The sequence below is a fragment of the Toxotes jaculatrix genome, chromosome 12, assembly GCF_017976425.1.
Source record: "Toxotes jaculatrix isolate fToxJac2 chromosome 12, fToxJac2.pri, whole genome shotgun sequence".
NCBI classification, from domain to species: domain Eukaryota; kingdom Metazoa; phylum Chordata; class Actinopteri; family Toxotidae; genus Toxotes; species Toxotes jaculatrix.
The window spans coordinates 11,412,379-11,428,535 of NC_054405.1; the positions used below are offsets into that span (position 1 = coordinate 11,412,379).

Sequence of the window (16,157 nt, forward strand, 5' to 3'; positions counted from 1 at the left end):
TTCTCTCTTGTTCATTTTATAGATATTTAATTATTCTGAACATGATACAAAAACTGCCAGTGTAAAACTTAGGAATTTATACTGAACACCACAGTTACCGTGAAGCACCATGTGTATCGTCCTTTGTTTTTGTGTAATTCTTCTTTAATCAGGACAGATTGGTCTGAGATTTTAAGGCTATGAGGCATCTAGACCTAGCCAGCTTTGAGGTAGCAAACTAAATCACAAAATATTAAATACAATTAAGACATCAGTCATTTTCAATAGAATTTTAAATGTAGAAAAAAAAAATTAGCAACTACATATGGGTGGGGGTAGGCACAAAAACATGAACACTATGGTCCACAACAAAATCAGCTCCGCAGTGACACGTTTTACAGTGGAGGTGATTATGTTCATGCTATTGTGTCCACTGGCTTAAATAATTCACAGTCTGGGTTTAGCCAGCCTCATTGCATTATCAGCTGCCTTAAAAATGCTTCTCAGCTTAAAGTTGAGACATTATCTCATAAAACTTGATGAGGAATGTCAGAGTGCAGCAAAGTGATTTTCACTTTTACTTGATTGTATACACAGGGCTTTGGTTGAGAACAAAAATATGGCATGTTAAAATTGTAGCTGAAAAAAAAGTGTCCACTTGTGTTTCCTCAAGTTTAGACCTTATTTGTATCTGAATATGATATCATGAGGACAGTGCAAAACATGGAAAAACAGTAGTAGCGTACAGTCTGATTGTCCCATTTTCTATGGCAAGTCCAGCATGCCATTTTCCTCCAGAGCTTTCTGCGTCCTGTCGTAAACCTCACTGATGGCCTGAACCACTCTATTCAGCACTGTGCTCAGCTCTTCTTGGTTCTGCACACACACAAGCTTGAAGAAGAAATTCCTTTCCGGCATGGCAATGAAGGCTAGCTCCGCAGCCCTGCGGACGAACCAGGTGTGGTAGTTCGCAAGGGTGTTCTGGTAGGCCTCGCGGCACAGCTCTGAGGGGCTCCTGAGCCGGCCGGCGACTGGTGTCTCAGCCAGCTTCTCCAGGAAGAGCTTCAACCAAAGCAGAGCACGATGCAGGCGCAGAAGAGTCCGGCATCCAGAGTCTGAGTGTTGGTGGAAGTCCACCACGCCTCGGTTCAGTTCCACCCAGATCATAGAGCGCACAGAGTGGTAAGCACCTGTGTGCTGTGAGGCCTCTAAACTTTTCTTTGTCCCGGCCTCTGTCGTCTCTGAGTCTATTGAGTGTAGATCTGGGCCCAACTCTGCTTCAGGGTTCTCTTCTGCCAAAAGGGCCAGTTGGCGGATTATAGAGGTCTTACTTTCTATCTCTTTCGATATCAGTCCCACCATCGGGCCCAGAGCATCCATAAACCTGGAGGAGTAACACAGAACAAGGTGAATCAGCTTACAGAGTCCAGATTATGCCATAAGCCATAAACATCATTCTATCTGGTGGCTGTAAAGGAATCCATCTCCCTCCCTGCACTTCTGCTTTATCTGATTATCTTACTTCACAAGCTCGTCCCAGCTGGACAGATAGGGCTGCAGCAACACGTCAGAGGTGTAGGCTGGTGCTGCCAGCAGGTGGGAGAGCAGCAGTGACACCTGGAAGGTCTGACCAGGGCACCCCTGTAGGACCTGTGGGCCCTCAGCTCCATCACCCCCACTGCTGTTGGACAGCTGGTGAAGCTGACGGTGGGGGGATGGGAGGTGTGCGAGTGTGGTGGTGATAGGCGGGACAAAGAAAGCGAGAGAGCAGAAGTGATTCACTACATACAAATTGCCCATCTGCTTCACATAATTAGTCTTATGGAGGAAATGTGACAAGTGATGCAGTGACTTATTGTTTGTTCTCCTTACCTTATTTACATTATTATAACCTTTTATACAAGAATCCCAGTGGTAATCCAAACCTCCCTCTGTAAAAACACATTGGAAAAGGAAACAAGAGAAAGCCTTACAGTTAGTTGTTGGTCGCAGAGATTTTTTTTTCTGATAATACTGCAAGTTAACTGCAGCTCTCTTCCAGCAGCAAGGACACTCTGTGAGTACATTTAGCACATCAAAATAAAATATTTATAGGTTTATGTTAATTATGAGGAATTGTGGGTCAGTGGGACTCACACGTTCCCCACATTAAACCTGAAACAATTGATTTTATTTTGCCACTTGGAGGCAGCTGTAAAAAGTTGTGAGCTCAATGTTGACACATAACCACCTTTGAGGTAATATGGTGAACTTGTTAGCAAGCTTATTGCTCATTTATACTTCCAGCAGTTACAGAGTAGCATTATTATTTGTTTAGAGGCCTATTTCCAGGAGCCTGGTGAAGGTAAACCTATTATTAACTCCCTTTAGTTGCTAAATCCTCCACCATGCTCACCAGCTAGAGAACAGAAGAGAGTGAACCAAAAGAGTAAATTTATTGACAGAAAGGCTAATCAAGGAGCTGGAACTCACTGGGCTGTACTAGCTCTATAAAGTCCAGGAGAGCTGCAAATTCAGATGGTACAAAGGACTCCTTTCACATGGTCCCATTTTTTTTCACATTGGCATTTGATACATTGACCATGTAAAATATAGAACTGGCCTCTTTAAATTAGATTAGAGTATCTTTGCTTTACAGCAGCTCATTGGCAAACATCACTGTCATGTGATAGATCTGTCATCCTATTAACACGAGAAACTGGTTATGAAGAGGATGACTATATGTTAATACATTCTTGATGAATTCCACATAGATCACGGGATGCTGTACATAGCACAGAAATAAGCATTCTTAAAACTTTTTAGTTTTAATCTTGAGCTTATTCCAGCCTGTCACAAAGGAAAGTCTGTCATCTCCATTGACTGTCTCTAACACTGACTTCCTCCACACACATCACGTGCATACGTTGTACTGGAATCAGTTGTGGGCTCCCATTGAGTGCTGCATGCCTCCACAGGCAATAACTATTAGATGAAAGCCCTTTATACTGCTGTACAGTATCTATTCAAATTAATCTGCCTGAGTCAAGTCAGCTTACTGAAGTTGAAAAATTCCTCAGGTTTATTTTGGACCTTCTGGCATTCCTTCAAAGGCCCCTGCAGGCCTAGGGACCAGTATATCTGACCACTGAACAACAAAAAGCCACAAAAGCTGCCTGCAACATAATTTATCTTTCTGGTTTGTGACTGTAGCACCCAGTCCCTAAATCACAGAGCCTCCAGACTGTCCTTAAAAGACTCCTGAACCACTCAGCTTCCTGTCAAATAGCTTGGCTAGTTACCCTAACTGAGCTACCAAACTACTTCAGTTCAAAGCAAACACAGCCTGTCTAATGCCAGAAACATATTTCTAACTTGACCTGCTGTAGTTGTTGCCAGAAGTGTCAACAGAGATGTGAAGTCTTGCCACTATGAGCCATATCTAAATTTAAGTTTCCGAGTGGAGTTACTACGAGGAAGCAGAAATGGCTGCTTTGAAAAGCTTTCTGCTAAGTTTGCACTTTGTAGTCTGACTCAAGTCTCTCAAATCTTGCAGTACTTTGAATTTAATCCAAGCTAAAGAAAGAGATCACATGCCCCCCCCCCCCCCCCCCCCCCCCCCCCCCCCAACAATGATTACTTTGAAATTGCTCCTTTGAAATGTTTTCACATTTATAACATTACTTGTTGACTTTTGGACCAAAACATTTCCTATTCTGAATAACTTTTTGCTTTTTCTTCTTCTATATTTCTGGAGACTTTTGAAATACACAAGAATCCCTGAAGTAAGACAGAAAGATTTGTAGACCTTTAGATACAAATAAACTAAATTCAGTCAACAGATTGTGTGATATGACTGAAAATAGCTCAAATTAAAAAATAAAAGAGTTATTGTATCATCTCACTTTCCAATAACATGTCAAATCACGTACAGAAATATTTCTGTGATGTTATTGAAATGGTTTTGAGCATTTAGAGTCAGCAAAAGGTGGTGTGACCACCACGCTCAACTCTGTAGCCACCACACCATGTGACGCATTCCTGATCTGGAGCCTATGGATTCCAAACAAGGCAGGGATTGTATAGATTAATAGTACAACATAGAGACCACACACACACACACACACACAGATACAGTCATATGCAGGAATACTCACGGAGCCACAGGGAGCCGAAGAACAGCAGCAGGACTAAGATAGCTGCAGCAGCCTTGCTCTTTACACCCATACTGAAGTCCAGTTTTGGGTCTGTCAGTCCCTCTCTGTTTCCTCTCTGTTTTTTTATCTTTTCATTCCTCTGTGTCTCACATGAGCCGTTGTCCCCTTGCACTGGCTGTCACCACAATTACTCTCTACCGGACCCTTGCCTCTGACCCCCACCCACCCACCTACTCCCTCGTACTCTCAAATCTTTCACACTCCTCCCCAAAACCTCAAATAAAAACTTCTGTCCAGCACTGAACCTAAAAGCACCTATATTAATGTTTAACTCTCTTTTACAACTGCTGCTTTCCCTTGCTAAGCTACTACAACAGCCAGTTGTTTCTCTTTCTTTTTTGTTTTTCTTTGACTTTCTTTGATTCACGTCTTCCCTCTGCCCTGCCTTTGTTTCCAACTGATTCTGGAGCTGCCTGTCTCTTGTTGTGTTGCTCAATCTGAGGGTCCAGAGATCAGCCAATTGCAGCCCCTGGCTGATAAAACAGAGCCAGCGTAGCTTGTCCGCCAGTAACCCCTTTCCTCCAGATTCATCTTCTATATGTGAGCTATATTCCTGGTCAGCTTGAGTAAACACTTGCTCCCTCTGCTCTCCTCCTACCACCACCCTTCCTCCTCCTTCCTCTCTCTCCCGCTCTCTCTTTCTCTCTCTCTCCATAACTCATTCACAGACATCATTAAGAGCACCACCACAACCACTGCACATTACAATAATGCTGACACACTTTCCTGAAAACAAGTTGGTTTAAGTAAGAGAATAACATGAAACACTGAAGTGTCTTAATGTAAAGAGAATTTTTTTTCCCTCTCTTAATATTTATTTTTACTATTTTGATACAGTCATGACAACCTGGTGTAAACCTCTGTATTGATTCATCTGTGGGACAACAAAATCTTCTTTGGGTGGCTGAACAGGGAGAGATGCGATAGCAAATCCGTGTTTGTCAATGAATAACAGTCTAACCAAGCTTATCCTAGCTGGAGAGAGCAAAAGGAACAAAGCTGTCCATTCATCCACTAATCTAATTCTAGATATGACAAAGACATTGGTAGCTCTGCAAAACATGTTGGCGAACAAACAAAATGAATCTATTATTTTGGAAAAAAATATACATAAAAAGATGTGATTTCCTTTCTCATGTCGCCATGTCTTTTACAAAAGGGAATTTCTATTTTATAACGTATCCTTTTAAATGCTAATTATTTATTGATTCTTTCAATTTCTGAAGTCTAAAGTCTGAGACATGTCAGTAAAACAGGAGGATGGACTTAGCGTATAAATGGTGTTCTCATGATTATCACTATCAGAGGTGATAATCACTGAAAACCCAGTGATTGGTCCTCTATCAGTTGGGTTTGTTGCTGCTGCTGCGGGGGGAGGTGAGCAGACATTGAACTCCACACTCAAGCCAAACCACATGTGTGCTCATGAAGAGAGAGACTCAACAATGGTATTTTTCAACCGAGGAGCGGGAAAAAAAAAAAGTGAAAGCAGGGGCATTCATTACTTAGCTGGGAGGGGCCGGTCATGGGGCTTTTATTCTGTGCAACCAATGGATGATCCTGTCTGAAATAGGCAGCAACAGACAAGGGGAGACTGAATCCCTGTGAAAACATGTGACCCTTTCAGAAAACCTAAAACTGTTTGAATCCACACAGCTGGTGCTCTCTAATTACATGTTTTGATGTAGTAACAAACATTTTGAAATAGATATAGAGGGATTTTGTCACTGTCAGATACAACCACACTGTATTTTCCACTATCCTGTGCACAAAAACACACGTGGACAGTCAAAACATTTAACCACAGTACCAGGATTAGCCATGTAATCCAGTTTGGTCATTTGCTCTCAATACACATAACAAACATCTTACAAGCTAGATGAACAACAATAGTGCAGACATTTTGAAGCAAATATTCAGTGAAAAAAAAATAGTGCTGATGTTGATTCTTCTGTTTTGTGACCCCTAATTATTTGTTGCCTGAGGTACAAATGTGATCTGAAGTTTCAAATACCATTTGCCACAAGTATTCAAAATCTCATGTAAATCAATTAACAGAGGTTTAAAATGTGATTTAATGTACAGTACAGTTAAAGACTGATATTGGTTCAACTGATGTGTACGATGCACAACAGGCGCTGCTGATTTTAAAAATGTTGTCATTGCATATTCAGATAAAGGTCTTGGTGCAACCGCATTAACTCTGCAATGGTTCGAACACCCCTGCTTCACTAGGTGTGGCTATATTTATAACAGTAGTTATGAAAAACAGTTACACATGCCTGCCTGACATTTTGCACTGACAGACCTCCACGTTAGTTATTTTAAAGAATTGCTGAGTATGACTGAGTGGAGTTGAGGAAAACTCAGTTGCGCAGAAGAAGCTAGAAAAGCTCTGCTGTTCTTCATCCTGCTCTATGAACTTGGATTAGAAGCTGGACAGATCCAGCCCTTCCTCTGTCCTGAGCTCTAAGTGAGTGTAAGACACATAATCTGCCTTCTGGAGGCTCTAGTTACCTTAAAGAAGCTCATCTCTGTTTCCCTAACTGTATATTTAGAAGTACATCACATACTGTGCAACTCACATGGCACATTCCAAAAATCAGTCTGTTGCCCTTGACACTGTAGAGTGACACTACTTATATTACTCACAGGACTAATTATAATAGCAAATTTAGTCTCTGGATTGGAAATGAGTAAAATGTTCTGACACTCTGGTTTGGACCAAGTTGCCTTCACAGCATGAGTTATTAGAAATTTAAAAAAATAAATAAAGTTTGCTCAGTTCTCATGATGCAGATCTGAGTGTCTGCCTCCATGGTTTTATGGGTTTTATGAGCATTGTCTGCCTCCAGCCCTCTAACCCCACCACGCTGTAGTCTGCAGACACTCTCTCACTACTGGAGTCCTGCTGTTGAGGTGGTAAAGCTCTGCAGTATGTATTAATACCCTGGACACATAGCAGAGGGAGAGCAGGTCTGAACAGCCCTTCACCTGTTCACCTTACTGTTCCCATGGGTGTATGTATCTTTCGATTTTCTTGCTCTGTTTGAAAGACACAGACACACATACACCTAAATTCTATTAACATGTGAGTTATGCACACAAATGCAGATACGAATGCAAAGTGACCATCACTTTGAAATCTGGTGATTTTCCTCATCAAGAGAAACGCTCATACTGAAGTAATTCTACAGCATATTTTGGAATCTGACACAAATGTCAAAGTAAAACTATTAGTATCTATGACATCTCACAGGGATATTACAGGTATATTGGAGCTGAACAGCATGAGGTTTCACTGTAGCCCACATTTTTATCCCAGAAATATCTTAATAGAACATGGCTGGCATCAGCACAGATAGTTGTTGTCTAATGATTGTGATGATGATGATTATTGTCCGTCACTAGAGTGTGACTTGAAGTCCTGGTTTAGTGCTTCCCAGCTGCTGTGAAATCTGAGCCATGGACAGCGACAGCCGGGGTGGGCGACAGTCAGAGGGTTTGGTGGGGGGGATTTAGGGCTCTTCCTCTCTGTCTTTGCTCTTGCTCTCTTTCTCTCTCCCTCTTTCTCTCTCTCTCTCTCAAACTTTATATTTAAAAATAGTGCAGTCTCAGGCAGCGGAGGGGTCTTGGAACATGATGGCAGCACACAGTTTTTGGATATTTTTTGGAGTTGTAACTGTTCTCGGGGGTTTGATGGTTCAGGGTAAGTGGCGCAGTTGCAAACCTTTGGCACATCCTCATTGACTGGATGGCTGCCTTCTTATCTATCAAAATAATCTTCTGCCTGTCATGTCAGTGTTCAGAGACCAACCAGCTCTGAAACTCTTACTACATTCTCACTGACATGCTGGAGAAATCTCTCCATACGCTAGACTTCCTGAAAATGTGTTAAAACTTGTATACACATGCTGTTATGAATTATCAATTTGTTATTTGTGTAGATGATGTGGATTTTAATCCATTTTGGAAGCAGAAAAAATAATTTTCCTTTTGTTGATAGCTTATCTGCTACTTACAGCATATCTACAATGTATAGTATATAATCAATGTCTGGCTTGGCTTTTTGTGCACATCTGCTCACTGGGCCTCACTACACTTTTTTTTTTAAGAATTTGGTATACAAGGCAAACAGTACATAGACAACTTTTGGGTTCTGTCTCTGCTCATTTACAACAAGTGCACTTTTGTGCATAACTGATGCATACTGATATCAACAGGTATCATCTGTCCCATAACCTGTTGCATGATTAAATTGTTATTTGATTACAATCAATCCACTTTATCAGATCGGCACAAAATGCAAATGTAATGCAGACGGTTCATCTGTGCTTTGTCATGTGAGCAGCACTACTGGAGTGAATAACACTCCTAATTTTAAAAAGTAATACACGCCTATAAAGAAAGTGCATAGTCTCTCTTTTGCCACATGGTTGGCACAGATGATGTTCTGCAACATAAACAACAGGCCGTAAAGGCTACAGCTACTCTGGATACTATGGAAGTTTTATAAAAAAAATATTATTTGGGGGAGCTCCGAAGGGAAGAGGTACGACATGTTGCTCTCAACAGTTGTGGGCAAATGCTTCCTGAGTCCATCTCCTTGGCAGAGGTCACTGTACTAGTTTAAAAATTCCTCAGTAACTGGCATGAATAAGATTCATCCTGAAATGTAGACTCTTGATATTATTGGTCTGGCATGCTTAAAATGCCACGTCTCTCAAATGTCACTTGGAGTTTGTGAACAGTGCTGTAGGATTTGGTGTCCATTTTTTAAACATTGCTCACCTTCCCTGAGGAAACATGTAGTACATTTAGATTCTGGAAATAAGATGGAGGAACAATGCAAATTCTGTCCCAAAAAATTGCACATTATCACAGTTTCATAGGAATTTACTTATTAAACTGAAATTATCATTATCAGATACAAATTGGAACTTGAGCTGAAGCTGTTGTCAGCCATTTGCAGCAGCTTGAGAGCCCAAATCTCCTTTTTCATCTTCATCAAGTTATGATGATCGGAACACAATGTGCTAAAATGAAGCTGACTGATTACAGGGCTGAGTTGCTGCGTTGAACTCTCTGTGGGGGGATGCTAACTGGAAAATGAACCAGACACTTTTCTTCCTCTTGCTGGATCACACTGAAATCCCTTTAGCTTTTCATGGTTAAAATGGCCCCATGAAGAGCAGGGTGCATTGGATAATGGGTCACAGTCATCTGGACTGAGCTGGCCTTGCTTTTACCCCAGTCAAACAGAGATGTTGTAATGTTTACCCATGTGGCGTTGTTGTTCTGACATTTGCACTGCCTGCTTTCTTGTTACCTTAAAGGGTCAGTTTAGCCAAATGACACACACAAAAACAATTCTCACTTACACCTTGTGCTGTCAAGTGATGTAGATTTCATCTGCCAAAGTTTTGAGATATCCACTGCCTTTCGCCATTTTGATCCCTTGAGTGGTCACCTGCAGGCTCTGCCTCAAGTTTCCCATCATCACTCTCCTTGTCCCCCTCTCTCTCTCTCTCTCTGACCAGGCTGAAATGTCAGCTGCAGGAAGAGACTAGGTCAAAGCACAGACGCCAAACATTAACTGGACTTTGTATCCACATATTAATATAGCTGATCCACGTGAGTTAGGTGACTCAACTGCTTTTAGAAGCACATCAGATACTGTGCAACTCACATGGCACACTTGAAGAGTCAGTATGTTTCTCTGTAAGTAGTAAACACTACTTACTGTTTAAGGTACTCACATTGAACATCATTAGAATTACTTTGTAAACGTGTCTTTGCGGCCAGCCATTATGAAGCCTTTTTGTAGATGGGTGTAAAAATGAATGAAAGTAGGCTCTCATAATGTCGGTATGTACTTATTCTTGCTTACCTCAGGCAAACAGGAATATTACAGTGTTACTAAGTTTATTTTAATCGGCCATTCTGTTTACTTTTATTTCAAAAAAAGACCTCTACTCTCCTGTTTGGGAGAAGTGTTTTTGTTTTCCTCTATGATGAAACTGGAGGAACTACAATGGATCTGTTCACAGACTCTAAAGTCTAAAGGATGCTGCAGTATTGCTGGAAACTGATGAAACACAAGGGAACTACACACCTGAACTTGCATTCTCACATTTTCAGTTTCACTGATCATTGTTCACTCATCCATGTGTCGAGTGTAATATTTAACAATATTTAATCATTAACAACTGCCTTGGCAAGTGAGACATCTCACCACTGTCATTACGCCGTCCACTACACAAATTGTCTCATGGGAGAATTATGATTACAGTTCAAATCTATGTGAAATATTTGTGTCTGATTGGACCAGGCACGCCAGGGAATAGATCAGTCATGGGGGGATAATAACTTTATTGCTTTGTAGTATGTAGTGTCACCATTTTTGCCTAATGATGATATTGATGATTATTGTAGTTGACCTGAGTGTGACTTCAAGTCCTGGTTTAGAGTTTCCCAGCTGCTGTGTAATCTGAGCTATGGATAGTGACAGCTGGGAGGGAAGAGACAAGGGGTCGGAAATAACCTCTGCCTTTCATTCTTGCTTAGCCTTTCTTGAAGTTTATTCTGAAACATAGTGTAGCCAAGGAGACTAGCGGAATGCTGAAAACACAATAGTGAAAGACTAACCTAAGATAAAAATGTATGAAAACATTGAAGAAGGGTGTGTAGTCTCCCTTTAAGCAAAAGCAAGCTAACTTTTTGCTAATCAAAGCTGAATTTATTTTTAATAACTTGTGGTTTTTGGCCTTAAATTTACATGCACATAAACTCACTCCATTTCTCATTTCTTTCTTCATGCAGTTCAGTGTAATGAGGAGTCAAAGCTGATCGGTGACTTGTTCAAAAACTACAACAAGAACATTCGCCCTGTGGTTCATCCTGAAGACAAGCTGGAGGTTCAGATCAAGCTGACCCTCACTAACCTTATCTCTCTGGTGAGAATCTGCTCTTCCTGCTTGTTGTAAACAAACCTGGCTGCACATAAAAAAAAAAGTTCTCCATGATTCCCACTAGACAATGGCATAAATCAGCATTTTGGCCTGGGTTTTAGACATAAGCGTTTTGGACATTTGGACATTAGTTTCTTTGGTTCATGGCTGTTTGGTCACTTAGGTAACTTGGCAGTACATGATTAACACCCACTTCTCAAATTCTCATTGTACTTCTTGACTTTTACCACAGAATGAAAAGGAGGAGACTCTCACAACCAATGTGTGGATTGAGATTGTGAGTTTTCTTTGTCTTGTCCTGATTTAGTTTTGTTTGTAGAAATCATGAAAATACTTTATTCAGTTCATTTTGCCTACATTACTTCCCACAGTGTCTCATTTTTAATGTCACTGATGACCTTTCTCTCAAATGTCATCTACAGCAATGGACTGATTATCGCCTTGTTTGGAACACATCTGACTATTATGGCATTAGTATTATTCGTGTCCCGTGCAAGACTGTTTGGCTTCCTGACATTGTCCTTGAGAACAAGTAAGGCAGTAAAAGGGTAACCTTTTTTCCCTGCCCACACTGCCTTCATACTATTTGTTTGTTTGTTGTTTGGGTATAAAGTCTAGTGCAAACTCTTTCTGTTCTTCATCTTCATTTCCTACAGCATCGATGGCAAATTTGATGTGGCTTACTATGCCAATGTATTGATCGACAACAATGGTTGGATGTACTGGCTCCCTCCTGCCATCTATCGCAGCACTTGTGCCATTGAGATCACCTACTTCCCTTTTGATTATCAAAACTGCACACTAGCGTTCAGGTACAATTATATTATCATGAAATACATATACTACACTGTTGCCCATAAAGTTGGAATAATTTTGTTTTCAGACACATTCCTCTTTTTATTCCTATTTATACACATCAGTAATGTGTTTGGAAGAGACTGATCAATAAAGTTTTGAGAAGATATTCCAACTTTATGGGCAACAGTGTATATGTATGATGCTTTATCGTTTTGTTTATATTCTGTTCTACCCTCACTGCCACAACCCTAGATCCCAGACTTACAGTGCCAATGAAGTGGACCTTATCTTGGCTGTTGGAGAAACAGGCGAGACTATTGAGTGGGTGGACATCGACCCAGAGGCTTTCACGGGTACAGGACATCCACATTTAATACTAAACACACATACATAAACACACAGTTCCTTTTCTTTCATCTCCAGCTTGTCCATAACTTTACTTTTCAGAAAATGGCGAGTGGGCCATTGTCCATCGTCCAGCCAGGAAGATGATCAACACACGGTATTCCCCAGATGACCTGGAGTATCAGGAGATCATGTTCAATCTGCTCATCCAAAGGAAGCCCCTTTTCTACATCATTAACATTATCCTGCCATGCTCCCTCATCTCCTCACTGGTCGTGTTGGCTTACTTCCTACCTGCGCAAGGTCAGTAAGGCCATTGTCTAAATCCCTGTGGCTATAAACATACAGATTATTATTATTTCAAATGGGGCAATATCACAACATATACACAAATACTAAGTCGCATGACTGGACAAAAAACATAATAACAACTGACATAATAATTTATGTTAGTTACTCTTACACTGCCAGTGACCTAAAGGGACCAGAACTTAGAAATTGCTATTTTATTAGCTTTGTCATATTAGTATTAAGATGAAGTTCATTTCAGGAGGCTCTAGGATCAAACTCCAAACTAAAATTAAGTATATTTGTTCAGAAAAAGCCAAATCCCTAACTGAAGCCAGATTATAATATGCTATTTCATAACAACTGTATACTATAAAACTATAAACCTATAACTATACAACTATGAAAAGCCTTAAATGTCCAACGTAACATTATTTTCTGCATATATAGTGCCTGAGCACAGAGAGTGTACTGAAAGTATTCAGTCCCACAGATGGTATGATTTTTTTATTTGGTGTGGTCTGCTGTCTCCTAAGTCTCTGTTGTCCCCTTCACAGCTGGGGGACAGAAGTTGACTGTGTCCATCTCTGTCTTGCTGGCTCAGACTGTCTTCCTCTTTCTTATTGCTCAGAAGATCCCTGAGACATCTCTCTCTGTCCCTCTCATTGGCAAGTGAGTCAGTGTGTGTTCTCTGCTGACCTCTGCAGATCTCTGCTGGTTTTCCTTTTCTTCTCTCTCTCTCTCTCTCTCTCTCTCTCTCTCTCTCTCTCTCTCTCTCTCTCTCTCTCTTCTTTTTTCAACCATACAGTTTGAGTATCCTCTCTGACACATATCTTGTCTAATTTCTTCCTCAGGTACCTGATCTTTGTCATGTGTGTCACCACTCTCATCGCTACTAATCAAATTGTGGTGCTGAACTTCTCTCTGCGCAGCCCCAGCACTCATACCATGTCCCACACCATCAAACATGTAAGCACATCCTTTTCAGCAGAGTCAAAATTTACTAGTCAAGAGTAATTTGAATTAACTACTGTTGTTTTCTTTGTCTCCTGCAGGTGTTTTTGAGGATGGTACCTCGCTTCCTGGGCATGTCCCCACTGGTGGATGAGGTGGATGGTGAGGTGACAACAGAAGTAAACGGAGTGAGGGAACGGCGACGCAGCTCCTTTGGCCTCATGCAGAGAGCAGAAGAATATGTACTGAAACAACCCCGCAGTGAAATGATGTTTGACAAACAAAGAGAGAGGCATGGTCTCACACGATCTATTGGTAGGACGCCTATTTCTAGAACTATTAGGCAGCACAGCAAAGTTTGTCACACATTCCAGCTCAATTACTTGCCTGAATATTTCAAGTTATTTCCCTGCCACTGCAAAATGTAAATTTCCACAAGGTGTGCTTCATTAGAATTTGCTGTGGCTTTGTTTGAAAACTACTGTCTACTAAATATGAATGATTTATTAGAGCCCCATTCATTTTTATTTATTTATTTTTTAAAAACCATGATACAGATGTTGTTTTATGTGTTTATCCTTTACTTATTTGTGTATTACAGGTTTATTGTGTGTCTTTTAACACATATTTTTGCCTCATCACCATCAAAGACACCAATGTCTGCCTCAGGAAATGCTGTGGCTGGAATACTGTTGTCTAACCATCAGTGTCTCCCCTTCCTTTCAGTGGATAATATAGATGTGAGCAGTACGGCCAACCTGTATAAGAGTTTGGCCCAAGCTGCACCTGAGATCAAGCAATGTGTGGATGCCTGCAACTTCATTGCTGAGAGTACAAGACAACAGAATAACATTGGATCTGTGAGTGTTGCTTTAAGCTTTACCTGCCTAACAGTTAACATGCTTTTTAAATTGCGTCTTTCACAGGGAACATATATTCCATTTCATTTTTCCTTTAGGCTAACTGTTATCTTCATTTTTTAATCTCTATTCACTTTCTTTCCAAATAAAGGAAATTGAAAGCTGGGTGCTGATTGGGAAGATGATTGACAAAGTTTGTTTCTGGGCTGCCATTCTTCTCTTCATCATTGGCACAGTGGGGATCTTCCTAACAGGACACTTCAACCAGGCACCTGAATTTCCATTCCCTGGCCAGAGCAAAAAATACGCCCCGAGTTAAAAATAAAATAAAATAAAATAAAAATCCTTTAGCTCTATTGAAACTTTTCTAAGAGTCACTCTAACTCATCCTGTCTGTAAGGCTGAGCGGTCCTGCTCATTGCATCCTAAGCTCAGATTCAGGGTTGATTTAAGTCTGTGGAGCAACATTTTTATAATGACAGACATTTAACACCAAAACTGTCTGTATTCATATTCACAGCTCAGACTTATATTTGTGAATGCTTCTCATGCAGCTGAGGGTTTTCATTCAAATATGCAGCTTAATTCTAAGCTCTTCTTCTTAGTGTGAGTTCTTTGGATGTACACATTGACAGGGTGGAACAGGTGGAACAATCATCACAATCATCATTACTATAAAAATCACATCTAGTACGTTTATTATTTGTCTATTTTGTACTATAAAAGATTCAGCAGTTTCAGGTCACTGCACATCTTTCATAGATTTTAAAAGAATCATCCATGTACCACACTGAATAACATATCTACTAAAGTCTGGATAAGTTTCCCTGCATGTACTATGTCTTATATGAAGAACTTGTGCATGTAACTTGAAGCAGCCAGCTCTGAATTAAAGCCTTATTCTTCTTACTATGACTTATTTATTAGAAGGTCTTGTTAGAGGTAGATGGCTCGGAGGGATATTGTCTTGATATCATTGTGCCATGTTTTTTAAATAAATATTTTATTTTGTGCATCATGACTTATTTAATCAGTTTATTACAAAATGTGTGTTGTGTGAAAATCCCTGTGGCACAAAAACAATGAAAAAGCGATTTTAATCTTGAACTGAATGTCAAAGTAGATGAACATGTAGTCTTTAACACATCAGAGAAAGGCTATAATTCCCTGTAGCTCTTATTTAATAGATTGTTATGGTTTCAATGTACAGAATGTGATGTTTGTCCATCTACTGAGAAACTTACAAATGCTCAGATAGGAGTGTAAATACAATGTAAAACTCCTTAAAATGTCAAACAGTGTAACAGGAACCTCACAGAAACAAGGAGTGATAGAAACGGTGATAATTTGTAAAGTTATGATACAATACACATTTCCCATCAAATGTGTTTAGTCTCTTAAACAACTTAATTTTCATGTTTACTGTGTGTCTTTATATGTTCAGTTGAGTTCAGAGTTGGGTATTTGAGAGAGATAGTCTGAGAAGTGCTATATACAGTGTGTTCATGTGAAAATCAGGCACCATTTGAATTTGTTATGAGGTTATATTATTTTTATGATGTGTATATTAAATAGATGCTTAATAAATGTATTTCATTCACAGTGTAATAAAACACCAGGTTATTTTTTTTCCACTTCTTAGTGATGTTCTACTGTGAAATATTTTTTAAATCCATACTAAACTTTTTCTTTGAGTGTGGTTGAATGCCACCATGTGGTGTGAAACTGTATTACACCAAAGCAGACAGGACTTGTCTCTGATTAAC

At 40.2% G+C, this 16,157-nt stretch overlaps 2 protein-coding genes across 2 annotated transcripts; one reads left to right on the forward strand and one right to left on the reverse strand.

Annotated features, from left to right (window-relative positions):
• Positions 1-10: 10 nt before the first annotated feature.
• gltpd2b (glycolipid transfer protein domain containing 2b) lies at positions 11-4,310 on the reverse strand. Its single transcript, XM_041051507.1, has 4 exons — positions 4,116-4,310; positions 1,852-1,910; positions 1,502-1,680; positions 11-1,363 (listed from the first exon to the last, which is right to left on the reverse strand). Exons 1-4 carry the CDS (start codon positions 4,183-4,185, stop codon positions 745-747), a joined length of 927 nt encoding a protein of 308 aa, XP_040907441.1. The 5' UTR covers positions 4,186-4,310; the 3' UTR covers positions 11-744.
• Positions 4,311-7,366: 3,056 nt separating this feature from the next.
• Positions 7,367-16,004, forward strand: chrne (cholinergic receptor, nicotinic, epsilon). The gene is made up of 12 exons (XM_041051506.1): positions 7,367-7,884; positions 10,998-11,131; positions 11,379-11,423; positions 11,569-11,678; positions 11,803-11,958; positions 12,197-12,297; positions 12,392-12,592; positions 13,135-13,249; positions 13,432-13,546; positions 13,633-13,846; positions 14,258-14,391; positions 14,543-16,004. The coding sequence occupies exons 1-12, from the start codon at positions 7,815-7,817 to the stop codon at positions 14,708-14,710; spliced, it is 1,563 nt and encodes a 520-aa protein (XP_040907440.1). The 5' UTR covers positions 7,367-7,814; the 3' UTR covers positions 14,711-16,004.
• Positions 16,005-16,157: the final 153 nt, after the last annotated feature.

Excerpts from the sequence above, each read along its gene's own strand:
- gltpd2b (XM_041051507.1), bottom strand. The coding sequence starts at position 4,185 with ATGGGTGTAAAGAGCAAGGCTGCTGCAGCTATCTTAGTCCTGCTGCTG. Across the intron at positions 1,681-1,851 it reads GTTATAATAATGTAAATAAG|CTTCACCAGCTGTCCAACAG; the intron begins GTAAGGAGAACA and ends CCCCACCGTCAG. Across the intron at positions 1,364-1,501 it reads AGCTGGGACGAGCTTGTGAA|GTTTATGGATGCTCTGGGCC; the intron begins GTAAGATAATCA and ends TTACTCCTCCAG.
- chrne (XM_041051506.1), top strand. The coding sequence starts at position 7,815 with ATGATGGCAGCACACAGTTTTTGGATATTTTTTGGAGTTGTAACTGTT. Across the intron at positions 12,593-13,134 it reads TTACTTCCTACCTGCGCAAG|CTGGGGGACAGAAGTTGACT; the intron begins GTCAGTAAGGCC and ends TCCCCTTCACAG. Across the intron at positions 13,250-13,431 it reads TCTGTCCCTCTCATTGGCAA|GTACCTGATCTTTGTCATGT; the intron begins GTGAGTCAGTGT and ends TTTCTTCCTCAG.